Source organism: Salmo trutta, chromosome 7 (genome assembly GCF_901001165.1).
Source record: "Salmo trutta chromosome 7, fSalTru1.1, whole genome shotgun sequence".
Classification (NCBI taxonomy): domain Eukaryota; kingdom Metazoa; phylum Chordata; class Actinopteri; order Salmoniformes; family Salmonidae; genus Salmo; species Salmo trutta.
In genome coordinates, this window is record NC_042963.1 from 33,792 (window position 1) to 53,322 (window position 19,531).

A 19,531-nucleotide genomic window follows, 5' to 3' on the forward strand; every position below is an offset into this window, starting at 1 on the left:
CCCCATATTCACGAAAAAAAGGTGCTATCTAGAACCTCAAAATGTTCTTCAGCTGTCCCCATAGGATAACCCTTTGAAGAACCCTTTTTGGTTCAAGGTAGAATCCTTTTGGGTTCCATGTAGGGTGGGAGGTAGCCTAGTGGTTAGAGTGTTGGGCCAGTAACCAAAAGGTTGCTGGATCAAATCCCCTGGCTGACAAGGTAAAAATCTGTCATTCTGCCCCTGAACAAGGCAGTTAACCCACTGTTTGCTGGTAGGCCATCATTGTAAATAAGAATTTGTTCTTAACTGACTTGCCAAGTTAAATAAAAAAAATGTAGGACCCTTTCCACATGTGGAACCAAAAAAGGGTTCTCCTGGGCAAAAAAACCTCTTGGAACCTTTTTTTTAAGAGTGTACCTCTCTCACACACATACACTCACTCAAACAGCACAGCTCAATCACACCAGATCATTACATTAACTTCACTGAATACAATGATAGAGCTGCCGCTTGGGTGATAATCTTGTCAGGCTGTGGGAATCTGTAGCATGAGTTAACAGTCCGAGATTTCCAGTTGATCCCGCATGATGGACTGATTGATTTACAGCAGTGTCACCGGGTCACAGGAGGGACGGCATGCTTTACACAGGCAGCCAATACCATTGTCTGGTGTGTGTGTGTGTGTGTGTGTGTGTGTGTGTGTGTGTGTGTGTGTGTGTGTGTGTGTGTGTGTGTGTGTGTGTGTGTGTGTACTATATATACCAGCCTATGCCTACATGCTTGCATAAAAGCCTTCAATCCAAAAGCTTTCAACAAAGAGAGCACCGAACAGTGGTAAGGGAACATCAGTAGAGGATTTAGTGATTATTATCAATCAAACTGTCTTATTATTGATTTGGTAATGTATTGCACTGATTGGTAGCTAGTTAATGTTAATTTATCATACTCATACCATGAGGGGTTTATACCTCAACTGTAGCTTTTCAGGGATGTCTCTCTGACTCTATGTCTCTGATACTAAACAGACTGCTCTCTCTCGCAAAGGTTCAACAATGGCTGATGAGTAAGTACTACTTTGAAGAATGTTGTTACATAGGCAGTGTTTATTTACTCCTAAATAGCTAATTTGTCATATTGAAATTAATGTTTTGTATAGAAGTGAGTGAAGTCCATGCATTCATATGTCTGTCTGTCTCTGTATGTATCTGTCTGTCTGTCTGTCTGTCTCTGTATGTCTGTCTGGGTGGGTGGCTTTCTGTCTCTCCCTCCTTAAACTCTAAATGGCCATTGCAGTGATGTAAGTTTTTCTTTTAACTCTTTTGAAGTAAATCAAAATGAAATGTTTTGATGTGTATGTGTACTGACTGTGTGTGTCCACAGAATGCCCCCATGCCCATCACTCCAAAGGTCGAACACACCAAGGTAGATCTAATGCAATAATTGTCCATCTGTTACAATGGAAATATGTCTGGAACTCTGCTCCCAACACAACACACAAAGCGCTCCCAACACATCTACAGGTGTTATCAATATCAATGTTAACTCTCCTCTCTTGTTTTACCTCTCTTGTTTTATTTTCAGGGAAAGGTATGACAGGTGTGGGTAGGACTGAGTGGGGTACGCCAGTCATAGAGAGTTTGGCTAATTTTAGAGCTGGACGCCCTGTTGCTGCCTCTGAACATTCTATTAATCCAGTCTTAACACGTATTTGCATTATAATTTTTGCAGCTCAGTTAGCTAGCTTTGTGTAGTTAACTTAATCAAATAATATGTGAACTGCTAGGCCACTATTGTCCAGGAAGAAGCAAAATGGCTGCTGCTGAATTATGTAATGTTGTGTAAATGTGTCTTAATGTGCTTTTTGGTTGAAACCGCCATCGCCAATCTCTCGATGTTTATGGCTCTGGGATAGACCTGTGTGGGGTATGGCTGTAGAAATGTGTGGGGTAGGGCCATTGCTCTCAAATATAATGCGTACCGGAACCTAAATATAAAGAGTACCGGCACCCAAAATGAATACTGGCACCTATTCCAGTCCACCTCGAGCACTGGGTAGGACTGTAGGAATGTGTGGGGTAGAGTTGTGTGGGATAGGCTTTTGAGGGGTAGAGCTGTGTAGGGTAAAAATGCATGGGGTAGGGATTTGTGAGGTAGGCCCATGTGGGGTAAGTCTGTGTGGGGTAAGTCTGTGTGGGGTAAGTCTGTGTGGGGTAGGAATTATTGGGGTATGGATTTGTGGGGTAGAGTTATGTGGGTTAGGGTTGTATATACAGTATTACAGTCTTAGAAAAAAAGGTGCTACTTCGAAACAAAAAGGGTTCTTGGCTTTCCCTATAGGAGAACCCTTTGAAGAACCCCTTTTGGATCCAGGTACAACCCTTTTGGTTCCAGGTAGAACCCCTTTGGGTTCCATGTAGAACCCTTTCCACAGAGGGTTCTACATGGAACCCAAAGAGTTCTACCTTGAACCAAAAATAATTATACCTGGAACCAAAAAGGCAGATCTATTTCAGGAGCAATACCACATATTCTAACTGTTTTGAAACAAGCAAACTTCCACACTGGCTTTATACAGATGTGGCCCAAATCTAGGACCTTGGAACAGAATGTCACACCCCCAATTATTAAACACTTATTTAAATATAATTTATTTGTTTTATTTTCAGCCCAAGTCCAAGATCTCATCCTCCCGCAAGGTGTCACTGAAGGTAACAAATGCAAGCATGGACGCAAACACATGCACACACATACGCATGCACACAAACACACACACACACAAAAGCACCATCTCCTCCACACCGTCAAGCTGCCCAAAACAGCTGATACTGAGTAACAGACACACACACCACCTCTCCAACCTCCATTCGTCTACCCCCACCAGATCCTCCTATTGTCACGTGCATTGGAGGAGCTGGAGGCAGAGAAACAAGCCAGAGAGGAGGAGAAGGTTCGCTACCTAGGGGAGCAGCTCCCGCCCCTGCAGGTGTCTGGCCTGTCCTTGGAGGAGCTGCAGGTGAGTGACAGACACTACAGCAAATCTGGGAGGAACATGAACTACAGAGGTACTTTACCATTAGAAATAAGGGCTACCTCCCGAGTGGCGCAGCAGTCTAAGGCACTGCATCGCAGTGCTTAAGGCGTCACTACAGACCCGGGTTTGATCCTCGGCTGTGTCATAGCTGGCCGTGACTGGGAGACCCATGAGGTGGCGCACAATTGGCTCAGTGTCGTTCGGGTTAGGGGAGGGTTTGGCCGGACGGGACTTCCTTGTCCCATCACGCTCTAGCAACTCTTTGTGGCAGGCCGAATGCCTGCAAGCTGACTTGGTCGCCAGCTGTTGCGGCTGGCTTCCGGATTAAGCGAGCAGTGTGTCAATAAGCAGTGCGGCTTGGCAGGGTCGTTTATCAGAGGTCGCACGGCTCTTGACCTGCGTGTCTCCCCAGTCCGTAGGGGAGTTGCAGCGATGGGACAAGACTGTAACTACCAATTGGATATCATGAAATTGGGGAGAATTAAAGGATAAAAGTACAAAATAAAAGTACAAAATAAGGGTTACATGCATACTGTGTGTATGTGTTGTAGAAACTGTGTAAGCAGCTCCATACCAGGATTGACCAAGTGGATGAAGAGCGCTATGACTGTGAGGCCAAAGTCTACAAGAACGGCAAAGACGTATGAAACCACTTAACCACCTACAGTACTACACACATCCACACTTATTTAAACAAACATCAATCATCCATCATCTAATTGATCATCGTTTTATTAGTTTAATGTCATGGACCATGTACAACAAATAGCAGTAATCTGATCCCTCCCCCCACTGCAGATCCACGAGTTGAAGCTGAAGGTGATGGACATGGGGGGTAAGTTTAAGAAGCCAGCTCTGAGGAAGGTCAGAGTATCAGCAGAAGAGATGATGAGAGCACTGCTGGGCACCAAACACAAAGAACACATGGACCTCCGATCCAACCTCAAGTCTGTCAAGAAAGAGGACATCAAACAGGAGAAGGTGAGCAAAGATGAAACTACAGACAGACAGATATGCAGACATAGAATACAGACAGCAAAACTGGGATCTAACAATAAGCCTGATGAATTGATTCTGGCCAGCTAGGACTGGTTTGATGCGGTTATTTCTGGTCCGATGTGGTCTTGTTTGCCCCCGACAGGAGGGCAACCTGGAAGTGGGAGACTGGAGGAAGAACGTGGAGGCCATGTCGGGCATGGAGGGCAGGAAGAAGATGTTCGATGCTGGTGGTGGCCAATAAGGTGGTTCCTCACCACATGGGGACTTCCATGACACTGAGGGCTAAAAAAAATGTAGGAGACAGAAGAGAGGAGTGAGAGGGACTGGGGAAACCCGTGTCCATGAATGAACTAAACTAAAGGTGCACAACTCAGGTCCTAAACCAGGGCTTTTAGACACCACACGTCACACTTCTGAGTCTCTGTGTCAAAGGTATTGCTGCTGTAGAGCTCATGTTTCCTGCTGCAGGTTATAGCGTAGCTACAAAAGTGCCTATCTATCAAATCACTACTGTGTTTAGTCTAACCAATGTTGTCTCAAGTAGTATCTTTTTTTTTATCAAGTTAAGTTTAAGGAATGTGAATATACTAAACTGCCCAATGTTATTTGTAAAGTCAGAAACATGTAAATAGTAATTGTGTTGACTTAGCCTACACATACTGACTTGTCTGTAGTAACATAGCCAAATGAAATGGCATAACCCCAAAAACATATTAAAAATAACTGTAATTCAAAAACCGAAGGTTGTATATATGAATGTTTGACAGCCAGTTGCACAGCATGCTATAGCACCACTATTATAGACTACTGTACATAATATGTATACTGTATTATGAACATAGTAGAGTTACACGGTTACACCTGTGGCGTCTCATGAGTCAACAAAACAATTAGATGCTTCATTTTCTATTTTATGAATTGATCATTTCAATATAAATTTGACACAGTGATGAATGTACTCTGCATACCACCATGCAGGCAGCTGACATCATATCAGTGTGTGTGGAATGGGATGACCTTGCCTTCAGACATCCTGACACAGTGTTAACCTCTGACCCAGGATATACTTAGCCTCTGTTCCTTCCAAGAATTCATTCCACTCTGACAATAAATGCCTCAGATACATCACAGGCGACCTCAGTATAACATCACTGAATGACCTCGGAATGACAGGTGAAGGTTGAGATTGGAGGGATGGAATCAGAAACACCTCAGGCATGCAAAAACAGAGGCTACCAGAGGTGGAACACAGGTGTGTGTGTGTGTTGGCTCACTCGCTCGTTGTCTGTATATGTACAGATAAAAAAAATTACTTGCTCACTCAGAATAGTTTTTTTGCACTTTTGTGCCACCAAACTTCAAACAAACGTATTACAACATCACATTGGATGAAAAATGAGGAACATCACAAACTGTAAACTCTATTTATTGCTAAAATTAAAGTAGACCCATTCAGCTGCTCTGACTGACTGCATATTGTCACAGTCAGTGTAGTTTTAGACTGTTTACTTGTTCGATATCAGCAATATTTCACAATAAAGAGTATATGCACTGGCACAACAATACAAATAGCTAGCTAACATTGTAGAAAATATTCATCAGTTGGGTCAGTCAGTGTCTTTCTGAGCCTGTGTGTTAGAGGCACAGGTCAGCAACCTCTCCAGCCACCCTGTGCAGCTCCATGTTCCTGTCTGCAGGAAGCAGCATGGCCCTCAGGCTGGACCAGAACACCCTGCACTTCTGCTCCTCCACCAGCCACTCCTGGTAGGTCTGCTGCTGCAGGAGTCACAGTGCTGTTCCATCTAGTTTGGCAGATGAAAAACACCTGTTGACGTTTTGTCAAAACTGGTCATAAACCAGTACAACTCACAGTCGAAGGTAAAAGGGTCCTATAAATGACTCTTTGTGGAAGGAGTTGATGTTGCTATGGTCCAGGTGTAGCTCTTCCAAGGATGGTAAGTAAAAGTTTCGAGGCAGTCTCGGGATTTTGTTTGAACTAAGAGAGAAACCGCTCAGGTTCGTCAGAAGCAGGAATACATTGTGAATGAGACTCTATCCCTGTCTGTGATAAGTTAAGACTTCTTTACCTAAATGGTTTTCACTCAAAGACAGGTGTTTGAGATGAGAGGGCCAAGAAGGATTCTCCATTAACTCAATTCTGTTGGGGCTCAAGTCCAGTAACTCAAGACACTCAAATAAAACTGTAGGACCTCTGCGTTACTCTGGACCCTGATCTCTCTTTTGACGAACATATCAAGACTGTTTCAAGGACAGCTTTTTCCATCTACGTAACATTGCAAAAATCAGAAACTTTGTCCAAAAATGAAGAAAAATGAATCCATGCTTTTGTCACTTCTAGGTTAGACTACTTCAATGCTCTACTTTCCGGCTACCCGGATAAAGCACTAAATAAACTTCAGTTTGTGCTAAACACGGCTGCTAGAATCTTGACTAGAACCAAAAAATGTGATCATATTACTTACCGCCTGGCCAAACTGAGCAAACTGAGCAATCGGAGAAGGGCCTTGGTCAAGCAGGTGATCAAGAACCCGATGGTCACTCTGACAGAGCTCTAGAGTTCCTCTTTGGAGATGGGAGAACCTTCCAGAAGGACAACCACCTCTGCAGCACTCCACCAATCAAGCCTTTATGGTAGAGTCGCCAGACGGAAGGCACTCCTCAGTAAAAGGCATCTAAAGACTCTCAGACCATGAGAAACAATTCTCATCTGATGAAACCAAGAGTGAACTCTTTAGCCTGAATGCCAAGCGCCACGTCTGGAGGAAACCTGGCACCATCTCTACGGTGAAGCATGGTGGTGGCAGCATCATGCTGTTGGGATGTTTTTCAGTGGCAGTGACTGGGAGACTACATTTTAGTCATTTAGCAGACGCTCTTATCCAGAGCGACTTACAGTAGTGAATGCATACATTTCATTTTTTGTGTATTTTTTTTTTGTACTGGCCCCCCGTGGGAATCGAACCCACAACCCTGGCGTTGCACACACCATGCTGGCGTTGCAAACACCATACTCTACCAACTGAGCCACAGGGAAGACCTAGTCAGGATCAAGGCAAATATGAATGGACCACGATACAGAGAGATCCTTGATGAAAACCTGTTCCAGAGCGCTCAGGACCTCAGACTGGGGCGAAGGTTCACCTTCCAACAGGACAACGACCCTAAGCACACAGCCAAGACAACACAGAAGTGGCTTCGGGACAAGTCTCTGAATGTTCTTGAGTGGCCCAGCCAGAGCCCCGACTTGAACCCAACCGAACATCTCTGGAGACCTGAAAATAGCTGTGCAGCAACGCTCCCCATCCAACCTGACAGAGCTTGAGAGGATCTGCAGAGAAGAAAATGGGAGAAACTCCCCAAATACAGACTTGCCAAGCTTGTAGAGTCATACCGAAGAAGACTCGGGGCTGTAATCGCTGCCAAATGGTCACCAAAGTACTGAGTAAAGGGTCTGAATACCTACGTAAAATGTTTATTTTTATTAAAATAAATTAGCAAACATTTCTAAACCTGTTTTTTCTATGTCATTATGGGGCATTGTGTGTAGACTGCGGGGGGAAAAACATTAATAAAAACTTGACAAAATGTGAAAAAAGTCAAGGGGTCTGAATACTTTCCGAAGGCACCGTGTGAGCCATCTCACCTGTCTGTCCTGGCTTTATACTCTCATGCCACCACACGTCACCATCTGGACAGGTTAAAAGCTCTGTCCCCTATTTAGGGGCCCTGCGTGGTTCTGGTACTGATTCAGACCGCACATTTTATTTTTACCCCTTTTTCTCCCCAAATTCCTGGTATCCAATTTGTAGTTAGTCTTGTCCCATAGCTGCAACTCCCGTACGGACTCAGGAGAGGCGACGGTCGAGAGCCATGCCTACTCCGAAATACAGCCCCGCCAAGCCACACTGCTTCTTGACACAATGCCTGCTTAACCCGGAAGCCAGCCACACCAATGTGTCGGAGGAAACACCGTACATCTGACGACCGTGTCAGCGTGCATGCGCCCGGCCTGCCACAGGAGTCAATAGAGCACGATGGGACAAGGACATTCCAGCCGGCCAAACCCTCCCCTAACCCAGATGACGCTGGGCCCATTTGTGCGCCACCTCATGGGTCTCATGAGGAGAGACTCTGTGCTAGACTGAGTGCTACTTGTGCTGCTTTAACATACTGAATGAATGAGGTAGTCATAAAAAAAAATGTCAAACACTATTATTGCACATAGTGTGAGTCCATGTGACTTATCATGTGAATTTTTACTCCTGAACTTATTTAGGCTTGCTATAACAAAGAGAGTTGAATACCTATTGATTCAAGACATTTCAGCTTTTCATTTTTAACTAATTGTGTTTATTTTTGTTTTAGGGGATTGATAAGTAATATCTTAATTATTGTTACAAATGTATGATGCTCATTTTCCTGCGTCTCTACTCTTTTGTTTGAAAATAAATAAATAAATAGTTTTTACAGCATGGTAGACCGTTAGAGAGCTCCCAAGACTGGAATGTACAGCAAAACAGAAAGGGAGTGTAGACACTAGACAGAAGGTAGAAACAGCTGCCATGAGTCTGACTTCAGTAACAAAAAGGTCAGATAAATTCACAAGGTATTGTGATACTCCCAATCATATTGTGAAATGGAACACAAAATGTAGCATTTTTAAAGCGGCAGTGCCGTCAAAAACATGATTTCCAGTTGTTGTTTTTTTATTTTCACACGGCGGTCGAAATAACACTGAAATTGTGAACATTTTGATAACGCCCTTTTTGTGTAAGAGCTGTTTGAAAGAAAATGCCTGGAATTTCAAACCTGTTCAGGTGGGTGGGTTATTTGGCCCAGATCATGACATCACAATCTGATCTGATTATTCTGACCAATGACCAGCCATCGATAATTTGCATATGCATCCTCCTACTTTGAAGGGGTAAGCGGAGTCGGCTCTAGACTAGAGTTTAGACGATCCAATTCGGGAAATTAGGCTGTGTATGCAAATATATTAACATTTGTATCAACACGCCCAAATGATGAGACCAAGCATTTCAATGGCAAAAGGAGGCTCATGGAAATAAATTATAAAATATATTTGGAGTTATTTTCATGAAATAAACAGTGATTTATTAGACATACAGTGATGATTTAAAAATCTAATGTAAAAGACTACATGGGGGCTTTAACTGACAAGTTCATGTAGTATTTCCCCATTTCAAAAGTTTTCTGAACCCCCAGCTTCGCCGGAGCTGTAGAGAAGGCACGGAGTAACATTACAAAAAATGGCTAACTTGCTCAAGGAGTTGGGTACGGGATCCTCTTTAGTATAATCCATAGAAGATTACATAGACAGCGCTCCCGAAGAATACATGCAATAGGCACAATGTGACATCCAAGAGTCAGTAATATGTAGTAGAGCTCTACAGTAGCAGAGCTATGGAACAGGCACTGGTGAATACAGCAGGCTTCATAACGCACATCGCATATTAAAGGAAATATCCCCATCCAGTACAGTAAATTTGCCTGAATCAGAAGTGATCCCCCTTTTCACGTCTTAATTATATTAATAAAACAATGCTTTAAACAAAACAATTACAATCACAGTGATACAGTAACATTGGTGCATTTTGTCATTGTCAATAAATAAGCTGGACCCTGATTACATACAAATGCTGTATGATCCATGTTTAAAATGATGTGTGTGTAGGTGTGTATCGTCTCTGTCTTTGGTTAGGCAGCCCAGGATTGTCCAGACTAGTTCATCAGTACCAGTGACCAGAGCAGATCATCACTGCTCCCAGTTTTCTTCTTAGTCTCCTCACGCTACCAAAGACATCTGTCATTGTCTAGCCAAAGGATAATATCCACACTGTGTGGAAAAGGTTTACATTTGTACTACAACAGTATCTCCTTAGAACAGGATCCTCAGTAGTGTGTTGTTAAAATACTGTAAATCAGTAGTATCGTGTTTAAATAGAGTCCCCAGTAGTGTTTTGTCCACCTTTTCTCAAATCCAGTTCTTGAGATCTGTAGCACTACTGGTTTTCATACTGCATTTCCCCTCTAACTAGGGACTGATTCGGACGCAGGTTGCTATTTATTGTAATTAGTCTTGCCCTGGAGGCAGCTCAGCAGTGGTCATAAAATCTGTTTTTAAACCCCAACCTTAACCACACTGCAAACCCAAACCTTAAATTAAGACCAAAAATCATGAATTTTTAAGATACAGACAATTTTGACTAGGCAGCTGGCCCATCTTGCAGAAACAGCTCAGTTCTGCCTCCAGGGCAAGAATCATGACAATAAACATCAACCTGTGATTCAGACGTGGGACACTAGGTGAGTGACTCTCTGGCCAACCAGCAGTACTGCGGACCTACATGTTCAGATTTGAGTACCTCTGCTCTAGTTTTCAGTAGTGTCTTTTTCCAGGACAATCAGTACTATGTTGTGTTCCATCATCACCACACCCTCAAACCTTTTGAGTGACAGGGGATATCACCCAATGGTGTCAGGAATCTCTTCTGTCCTGCCCTCTCGTTAACCGGTCGACAGCTGTAAATGGCTGATGCGAGGAATGGGGACGTTAAAGTGTGGCAGTTTCCTTGCACCCACGGATGCATCGTCGTGGCTTACGGCTGCATCGCTGTACGTTTTGGCTGTGTTGTTGTGGGTTACGTGCCGCTGCGTTGGGTGCGTCTGTTCCACATGCCACGCTTAGAGTGGTAGTGATGCAGGAAGTTCCTCATGTAGATACGCTCCACCTCCAGACCTGACTGCAGAATCCTGACACAGAGCATGGGAGAGCAACATAATTCCTATTAATGATCAGATTGACAGAGCAGGCATGAGCAACAGAACACACACAAACATGCACCAAACAACCATAGACAGACAAACACACACCTGTCCAGCAGCTCCCAGTCCTCTCCTCCCCAGCGGTCAGTGAAGTCATGTGTGTTCATGCCTCCGGCAGCATCCAAGTCAGACTTATAGATCCCCAGCAGACCAAACCCATTCACCTCCCAGTAACCTGGAACACACACAGAGAGACGTGTGAGATGTGTGTGTGTGCACGTGCACCTGCGTGTGTGTATGCACGTGCTTGTGTGTGTGTGCACGTGCTTGTGTGTGTGTGTGTGCACGTGCTTGTGTGTGTGTGTGCACGTGCTTGTGTGTGTGCACGTGCTTGTGTGTGTTCGCACGTGCTTGTGTGTGTGCGCACGTGCTTGTGTGTGTGCGCACGTGCTTGTGTGTGTGCGCACGTGCTTGTGTGTGTGTGTGTGTGTGCGTGCACGTGCTTGTGTGTGTGTGTGTGTGCGTGCACGTGCTTGTGTGTGTGTGCACGTGCTTGTGTGTGTGTGTGCACGTGCTTGTGTGTGTGTGTGCACGTGCTTGTGTGTGCACATGCTTGTGTGTGTGTGTGCACATGCTTGTGTGTGTGTGTGCACGTGTGTGTGTGTGCACGTGCTTGTGTGTGTGTGCACGTGCTTGTGTGTGTGTGCACGTGCTTGTGTGTGTGTGCACGTGCTTGTGTGTGTACCTCTGGGCTCCCTGGGCGTAGCCCCACAGTCCAGTCTCATGACGATAGGAGCGAAGGCCATGTGTCCCTCCACACAGTGTTTCCTGACTGAGTCGATGATGGAGGGGGGGAAGTGGATGTGGAGGTCACACAGAAACACTATACTGTGCTCATTCTGGGGAGGAAGAGATAATATTTATGCCCATTTCATGAAACTCAGTTGATGTATGGAACACAAAACAGGACACACCCACTGTCTGTCACAGTGATGATGTCACTGATCATGTCACACTCACAGTGATGAGGTCGATACCGGCCTGTAGACCAGCAGAACGCTCAAAGTTCCCACTCAGCTTCAAGTATTGGTACCTGGTACACAGTTATCAGGGGTGAAAGTAAGCCACACGTTTCAAACATTCGCTTATCACAATAATTCACAAGCAAAGATGCCAACACTGTAGAATTTTACACCATCATTTATTATTGCCGCATCTCAGCCAAATGAAAAATTTGCGAATGGACTAGAAAATGGGTGACATATGCTCCAAAACACAGTGTGGTTTCATATCTGCGACGAGAAAAATTTGAAATTTTATCAAGGCATAGATGAATGTCCAAGACCGAGACAGCAGCGGACAACGCCTCAACATTAACTCAATCCAGGCTACAATTAACTTAATTCCCAAATGTCATTATACTTTCTGGTGTTTTATAACAGATGCATCTTTCCATTACTGTGTGGATGCTGGAATTATTTTAGAGTGGAGGAATGTGCACAAGTAGCCTACGGGAGGGGGGATGATTTGTTAATATACCATTTTATAATTTTTTTTGCACAGGTACACACTGCGTACCTGTGCAGGGTGGATGCCTTTAGTGTTGTCTCTATGTCCATGTCAGTGCTGTTGTAGTCGGTGATGATGAGGTTGAAGTTGGGGTCTCCAGTGGTCTTGTACAGACCCTCCATGTCAACTATCAGCTGCTGCACCCAGCGGGCCTGGTTCTTTACTGACACACACAGATAGACAGACACCCACAAGAATAAAGCAATATATCGCCATAAAACAGTAGGAGAGTAGCAGTAGGGTGTGTGTTTGTACGTACCTGGTACTATGAAGTGGACAGTGGCAGTCGGGTTCCAGTGAAAACCGACAGGGTTGCATAGCAACATCTCAGGGGCAGGGCGAAGCGGCGGGAGTCCCCGGGGGCGAGATAGTCTGTGGCGAATCAGAGCATAGATGTAGTGTGACAGGCGAAGGTGTTGGCCATTCACATCCCTCAGCTCCAGCTCCAGGAAGTACCTGCTGCCTTGAGCTCCATCCACTCTCCTCTCAACGTTCAGCACACGCACCAGGGTGAAACGCCTAGGGAGGGAGGGACAGGGTTAACACACACTCACATATACTGTACACACACACTCACATATACTGTATACACACACACACACACACACACACACACACACACACACACACACACACACTGACCCATGGTGTCTGTGGTTGAGTTTGTCCATGAAGGCCTTGACGACAGGCAGAGCGTCTCTAGAGCGGAGCATCAGGTTACCAGACACGTTACAGCGGAGGTCTATCCAATCAGAGCGCATCGCTTGGAGGTCTAAAGGGGTCACCTGGAATGTCTGAGCCCAGTTCACCTCAGGGTCAAACACTGGTCGAGGGGTGGAGTCATAAGACAAGCCCTCCACCTCTTCAGAGTCTCCCTCAAGACCCCATAAAGACTCACTCACACCCACCTCCTCCCCCTTTCTCTCACCACCTCCCCCTCTGTCAACCCCTTCAACCAGACGGTCCATCCCTCTGACCACACCAGGGGGCAGATCCCCGTGGAGTGTGTTGTCATAGTCAGGTTGCAGTCGCGACTTTATCTGTGGTTGTGCTCGGAGGATGATATCTGTCTCTAGGACCTGGACTCTCTTCCTGGTCACAGTTGCTTTGTGGTCCAACTTAATTAGCGGTGGTTTAACCTCGGGCAGTCGTGTGGTTGACTGTTTGGTAACCGCTGACCACAGCTCTAGTGTACGGTTAACAAGTCTCCGCCCTCGACCGACCCTGATGGACCAATTAGAGACAGTGGGAGGTGGGAGGTGCTTCAGGGGATTGGGTGTTGCGTTACCCCAACCCCTCGGACCAGGCTGTTGAACACGCCGGTGCCTCCCTTGCAGCTGGGGAAGCCGAACTTCTGGTCCGTCTCCCTCTACTGGCAGGTTCTGGTCTAGTTTTTGTGGTGCAGGTAAAATCTTTAACCTGGCTGAGTTCTGTTCTGCTGGTCTCCCTCTTGGTCTGGGTTGTTTTTGGTCTGCAGGTCCCATATCTTCTCTGTCTGCTGGCTTCCCTCCTGGTTTCTGTTCCCCTGCTCTGGACTTCACAGGTCTGAGCTGTTCTGCTGGTCTTTCTGCTAGTCTCAGCTGTTCTGCTGGTGTAGTCTGTAGTGATGTATGTGACCCAGGACCAGGGGGGATCTCCAACCCATCCTGTTCTGTTGCTCTGGTCTGGACTACAGCTTGTTGCTCTACTACAGCTGCTGTATTTGTTTCTCTCCTCCTCCTCTTCTTGTATGTGAGAGTCTCAGACATGTGTGTGTGTGTAGGTGCCCTGTCGGCCTGTGGCAGGGAGAAGAGTTTGCGTCGTCGTCTCTGAGCGTAATCATCATAGTCGTCTCCATAGTCAGGAGGGGCGGGGTCTTTCTTACTAGCCCCTCCCACATTTGGAGGAGCCTCGCCATCTAATCCCTCCTCTGGGACCGCCTTTCTCCTCCTCAAGATGCCATCAACTACCAAACAACACGCAGACAGAGAAGAGGGTTAAAATAAAATAAAGGCCGACCTGCGACAGGGTTATATACTTTTTAACCAAAGAAAAATGTGTCTCCCCTACCTCTACCTCGGCTCTCTCCCTCCTGCCCCTCTGGCTCATCCAGCCTCATGTACCTGGAAAACCCATACCTAGAGAGTGGCGATACGGGGGTAGAGAGGGAATGTTATCATCTCTCTCTGACAACATTATCCATAACTTCAGTGATTGCACCCTGCCCTCTGCTGGTTGGTAATAGTAACAACCTCATACAGGATAAGCCCCTTCTCAGACCAGAGTCATAGAGAGGGTACACATCTCACTGTCAGTTCTTTCTTCATAACAATACAAACACTCTCCCTTTCCCTCTCCCGGCCTCTCTCCCTCCCCTCCTCACCTGTCCAGGTATAGGGGACTGTCGTGGTAGAAGCAGTTGTTGTCTGTCTCCATGTGTGTGAGCCGCGTGTAGTCGTTGGGATAGATGTAGGACATGTGGACCTGGAGACACACAAACATGGTAATAACACGCTCATTTCTGTTAGTTATAGGGATTCCAGGTGGAATATTTATGGTACTTACAAATTGCAGGCCTTGGTATCGCAGCAGAGGGAAACCTTTGATGATGTAGCTGGGTTTATAGGAGCAGTCAGGTAGCACGCCTTGTAGGAACCTACTGTCTAAGGCAGGGACTACACACACAGTTATTTGTTCAATCTAGTGACCGTTGTGTGTGTGTGTGTGTGTGTGTGTGTGTGTGTGTGGTCTTACTCTGGTATAGGATGTCGCGTGGGTCGACTCTCAGCATGTCAGCTGCAGGCTGGTTGCTCAGCTGGTTGTCGGGCTGGTTGCTAGGCGAGCGTGTGTGACTAGCAGCCGTTTGGGGTACATGAATGATGTCACTCATCCTCAGAGCAGACTCATCTGTACACACACACACACACACACACACACACACACACACACACACACACACACACACACACACACACACACACACACACACACACACACACACACATACACACACACACACATCTGAAATACATGTCTGAAATAACAGTTAGGTAGTTAAAATTTGTTAGTATTATTGGATAGCTAGAGAGTGTGTGTGTTACTCACTGCTGTAGAGGGATATGTACTTGGAGCTGATGACTGTAAACCTTAGACCCTCCTGGTTCAGCTGCCACTGTGTCAAAACAAATACACACACACACACTTAATACTACTGCGCGCGCACACACACACACACACACACACACACACACACACACACACACACACACACACACACGAAAGAGTAGAGAAGAGGGGAAACTCACCGCCACCTCTATGTGGTCTGTTCCTCTGTCGTTCTGTTTATGGACTATCTCAAAGAAGTACCTCCTTTGAACTGAGAGCCTGCAGAACACACAAAACAGTTACTCTATGCTAATATCTGATAGGCGGTTGTAGATGCCTGTCATGTCATGCCCCTTAACTGTGAATACCTTTCTTCCTCCCCCTTCCATAGCTACCTCCCCCTCTCCTGCCAATACCTGACTATCACCTCCCTCCCTCACCTCCTTTAACCTCTCTCCCCCTGTCCTCCTCCCTCTTTCTACTCTACCCCTCTCTAGCCTGTGGTCCATGCTTCATTATGGTAGTTGTGACAGCTTCTTTTGTCAGGATCAAACCCATGTCTCCCCGCACCATCCATCATTGTATATACACACACACACACACACACACCTCAGAGGTGTGTTTGTGTACATGTGTGAATGTGTGTGTGTTCATCCTGGCTCAGTGACATAGCTCCAAGCCACCACAAGAAGAAAAACAACCTCTGCTAAAAATAACTCTCAGCCCTGTGTTTGGATGTGTTTTCAGTTATTCACTTGAAATTTTGCTTCCCGACAAACTTCCGGGAATCATAGCCTTCACTCACACACACACCCACAGTGTTTGCTGACTCACCTAACCGGTCTGGATGTCTGACTGGCATACTTCCCAAACTCACCAGGAGCAGTCCACTCCATGCCAGTCTGCAAAACACCACACAGTCAGAGAGCTGCCAGAACCCCAAATAAACACAATTGTTACAGTCACTGGAGCCATCTTAGGTCCAAACTGACAGACACTCTCAGAGCCCACCTTGCCGATCCAGGCCAGTAGCTGCAGGTTGAGTGGAGAGTTATCCCGGCTCAGCCAGAACTCAGAGTTATCATCAGAGCTCACCGCAAACACAAACTCACCTGGAACAAACAGACACACAGAGATAACAAATCTAGTCAGATAATTATTTGAATTAGGTGTTCCTCTGGGTTCAGTGTTTGGACCCCTGTGGTTCAGTCGCCCTGTGGCATGTAAAGTTGTCAGAACTGATGGTATAATTGAATGGCTGTCTTACTGCACCAAACACAGTTGTCAAAAGCCTTGGTGTTACTATCCACCCAACTTAGATGCTTTACTTCAGGGATCATCAACTACATTCAGCCTTGGGACAATTTTTTCTTGAGTGGATGGTCAGGGTCACGGAACATAATTACAAATAACTCCTTTGTACACTGCGAATTGACTGGGAGAAGCCCAAACATATAATTTGACTAAAACAAGCATTTCAAACCTTGCTTACATTTGTATACGATCACATACAGTACCAGTCAAAAGTTGACACCTACTCATTCAAGGGTTTTTCTTTCTTTTTAAAAACGTTCTACATTTCAGAATAGTGAAGACATCAAAAGCATGAAATAACACATATGGAATCATGTAGTAACCAAAATAAGTATTAAATCAAAATATATTTTCCATTTTAGATTCTTCAAAGTAGCCACCCTTTGCCTTGATGACAACTTTGCACACTCTTGGCCTTCTCTCAACCAGTTTCACCTGTAATGCTTTTCCAACAGTCTTGAAGGAGTTCCCACATATGCATATCGTCCTTTTGAAAAACAAATGATAGTGCAAACCAGATGGGATGGCGTATCGCTGCAGAATGCTGTGGTACCCATGCTGACAAAATCAAAAATAAGTCTGTATCTGGTGTGGCCACCAGCTGCACTAAGTACTTCAGTGCATCTCCTCCTCATGGACTGCACCAGATTTGCCAGTTCTTGCTGGGAGATGTTACCCCACTCTTCCACCAAGGCACCTGCTAGTTCCCGGACATTTCTGGGGGGGAATGGCCCTAGCCCTCACCCTCCGATCCAATAGATCCCAGACATGCTCAATGGGATTGAGATCTTCGCTGGCCATGGTAGAACACTGACATTCCTGTCTTGCAGGAAATCACGCACAGAACGAGCAGTATGGCTGGTGGCGTTGTCATGCTGGAGGGTCATGTCAGGATGAGCCTGCAGGAAGGGTACCACATGAGGGAGGAGGATGTCTTCCCTATAACGCACAGCGTTGAGATTGCCTGTAATGACAACAAGCTTAGTCCGATGATGCTGTGACATTCCTTCGACGATAAACGCGAATCTGACCATCACCCTTGGTGAGACAAAACAGCGACTCGTCAGTGAAGATAACTTTTTGCCAGTTCTGTCTGGTCCAGCGACGGGGGGTTTGTGCCCATAGGCAACGTTGTTGCCGGTGATGTCTGGAGACGACCTGCCTTACAACAGGCCTACAAGGCCTCAGTCCAGCATCTCTCAGCCTATTGCGGACAGTCTGAGCACTGATGGAGGGTTTGTGCGTTCCTGGTGTAACTCGGGCAGTTGTTGTTGCCATCCTGTACCTGTCCCGCAGGTGGGATGTTCGGATGTACCGATCCTGTGCAGGTGTTGTTACACGTGGCCTGCTGCCACTGCGAGGGCGATCAGCTGTCTGTCCGGTCTCCCTGTAGCGCTGTTCCAGGTCCCACACCTGTTAATTGAAATGCATTCCAGGTGACTACCTCATGAAGCTGGTTGAGAGAATGCCAAGCATGTGCAAAGCTGTCATCAAGCCAAAGGGTGGCTACATTGAAGAATTTGTTTAACACTTTTCTGGTTACTACATGATTCCATGTGTGTTACTTCATAGTTTTGATGTATTCATTATTATTCTTCTACAATGTGGAAAATAGTAAAAAAAAAAATAAAAAAAAATAAACTGGAATGAGTAGGTGTGTCCAAAGTTTTGACTGGTACTGTATATCTGGGAAAACTTTTGAACAGGTTTCCAAAATTAAAAATATACCGTCGGTATAGGGGTGAAGATAGCCAAATATCCTGAGGCCGTAGTTCATCCACCTGGGAGAAACAGCCAGCTTCTTTACTGTGGTTCTGGACTAGAGGAGAGCGTGAGAGAGGAATGGGTGTAGTCTTCAGTTGAGCTATGACATGTCATGTGTATATGTTGGCTCGGGAACTGTGTGACTCACGTGTGGGTAAAGAGGGTAATGCAGGTTCATGCGAAGCTGAGCTGTAGAGCTGCCACACCAGTCCTCAAAGGTATGGAGATTAGCCTGTCCCTTATACTGGGGGGAACACATGACAGTTTGATCCCATAATAACACCCCCTCTCTCCATCACACACACCAACACCTCTGTTAGCAAGACAGTTTATTTATTTAACCTTTATTTAACTAGGCAAGTCAGTTAAGAACAAATTCTTATTTACAATGACGGCCTAGGAACAGTGGGTTAACTGCCTTGTTCAGGGTAGAACGACACATTTTTACCTTGTCAGCTCGAGACTCGATCTAGCAACCGTTCGGTAACTGGCCCAACGCTCTAACCACCAGGCTACCTGCCACCCCAGGTATCTGAGCTGTGTGAGAGTGTGTGTGAGATTTAAGCACGTGACAAAATGAAGAAAGGAACGATGGCATGTGAACGGCCAACCGGGCAAATGGCTGAAGCTTTTGGTAGAATAATAAGATAGATAAGGCTGAGAAGACAGCCGTGTTTATATGTGACATTTCTCTGACATAGCGCAATGCTCGTCTATTTTTAATGTGAAGCTCTTTGAGTTGTCTGACAAATTGCACAATTGTGATTGGCTTGAAAAATCTGTAAGGAGTAGGTGAAACAATACAGTTACTAGTTTTACATTTGGGTAACTGAGTGTACAAAACATTAGAAAATATATATTTTTAAAGTATACATTTTGTTTATTATTATTTGCCCCTAACCCTACCACCCCTCCCCTAATTGGTGTAATCTAATGGACAACAATACCTAGGCTTCAACTTCCAGCTTACATACATTTCAG

At 45.6% G+C, this 19,531-nt stretch overlaps 2 protein-coding genes across 8 annotated transcripts in view; one reads left to right on the plus strand and one right to left on the minus strand.

The window, feature by feature from the left end:
• The first annotated feature begins 756 nt into the window (after positions 1–756).
• tnni1c (troponin I, skeletal, slow c) lies at positions 757–4,750 on the plus strand. 6 transcript variants are annotated; one of them, XM_029757525.1, is made up of 10 exons: positions 757–816; positions 1,027–1,045; positions 1,276–1,279; positions 1,363–1,404; positions 1,564–1,569; positions 2,649–2,690; positions 2,864–2,995; positions 3,565–3,654; positions 3,812–3,994; positions 4,155–4,750. In XM_029757525.1, exons 2-10 carry the CDS (start codon positions 1,035–1,037, stop codon positions 4,251–4,253), a joined length of 609 nt encoding a protein of 202 aa, XP_029613385.1. In that variant the 5' UTR covers positions 757–816; positions 1,027–1,034; the 3' UTR covers positions 4,254–4,750. The 6 variants fall into 6 exon arrangements, with proteins under 6 accessions (XP_029613385.1, XP_029613387.1, XP_029613382.1 ...); XM_029757522.1 differs by having other exon boundaries at positions 789–816; positions 1,008–1,045; XM_029757527.1 differs by lacking the exon at positions 1,564–1,569 and having other exon boundaries at positions 758–816.
• Positions 4,751–8,366: 3,616 nt separating this feature from the next.
• Positions 8,367–19,531, minus strand: part of b4galnt3b (beta-1,4-N-acetyl-galactosaminyl transferase 3b) — a 34,272-nt gene continuing 23,107 nt past the window's right edge. For both annotated transcript variants that reach the window (XM_029757530.1, XM_029757529.1), the window contains exons 4-20: positions 18,699–18,794; positions 18,515–18,605; positions 16,484–16,584; positions 16,307–16,374; positions 15,673–15,751; positions 15,473–15,539; positions 15,122–15,274; positions 14,933–15,042; positions 14,751–14,851; positions 14,438–14,505; positions 13,031–14,333; positions 12,648–12,907; positions 12,398–12,551; positions 11,840–11,912; positions 11,565–11,718; positions 10,928–11,054; positions 8,367–10,807 (exon numbers count right to left, since the gene is read on the minus strand). In XM_029757530.1, coding sequence (XP_029613390.1) covers positions 10,696–10,807; positions 10,928–11,054; positions 11,565–11,718; positions 11,840–11,912; positions 12,398–12,551; positions 12,648–12,907; positions 13,031–14,333; positions 14,438–14,505; positions 14,751–14,851; positions 14,933–15,042; positions 15,122–15,274; positions 15,473–15,539; positions 15,673–15,751; positions 16,307–16,374; positions 16,484–16,584; positions 18,515–18,605; positions 18,699–18,794 — 3,117 coding nt within the window. In that variant the 3' untranslated portion in view covers positions 8,367–10,695. The remainder of the gene's footprint in view (positions 10,808–10,927; positions 11,055–11,564; positions 11,719–11,839; positions 11,913–12,397; positions 12,552–12,647; positions 12,908–13,030; positions 14,334–14,437; positions 14,506–14,750; positions 14,852–14,932; positions 15,043–15,121; positions 15,275–15,472; positions 15,540–15,672; positions 15,752–16,306; positions 16,375–16,483; positions 16,585–18,514; positions 18,606–18,698; positions 18,795–19,531) is intronic.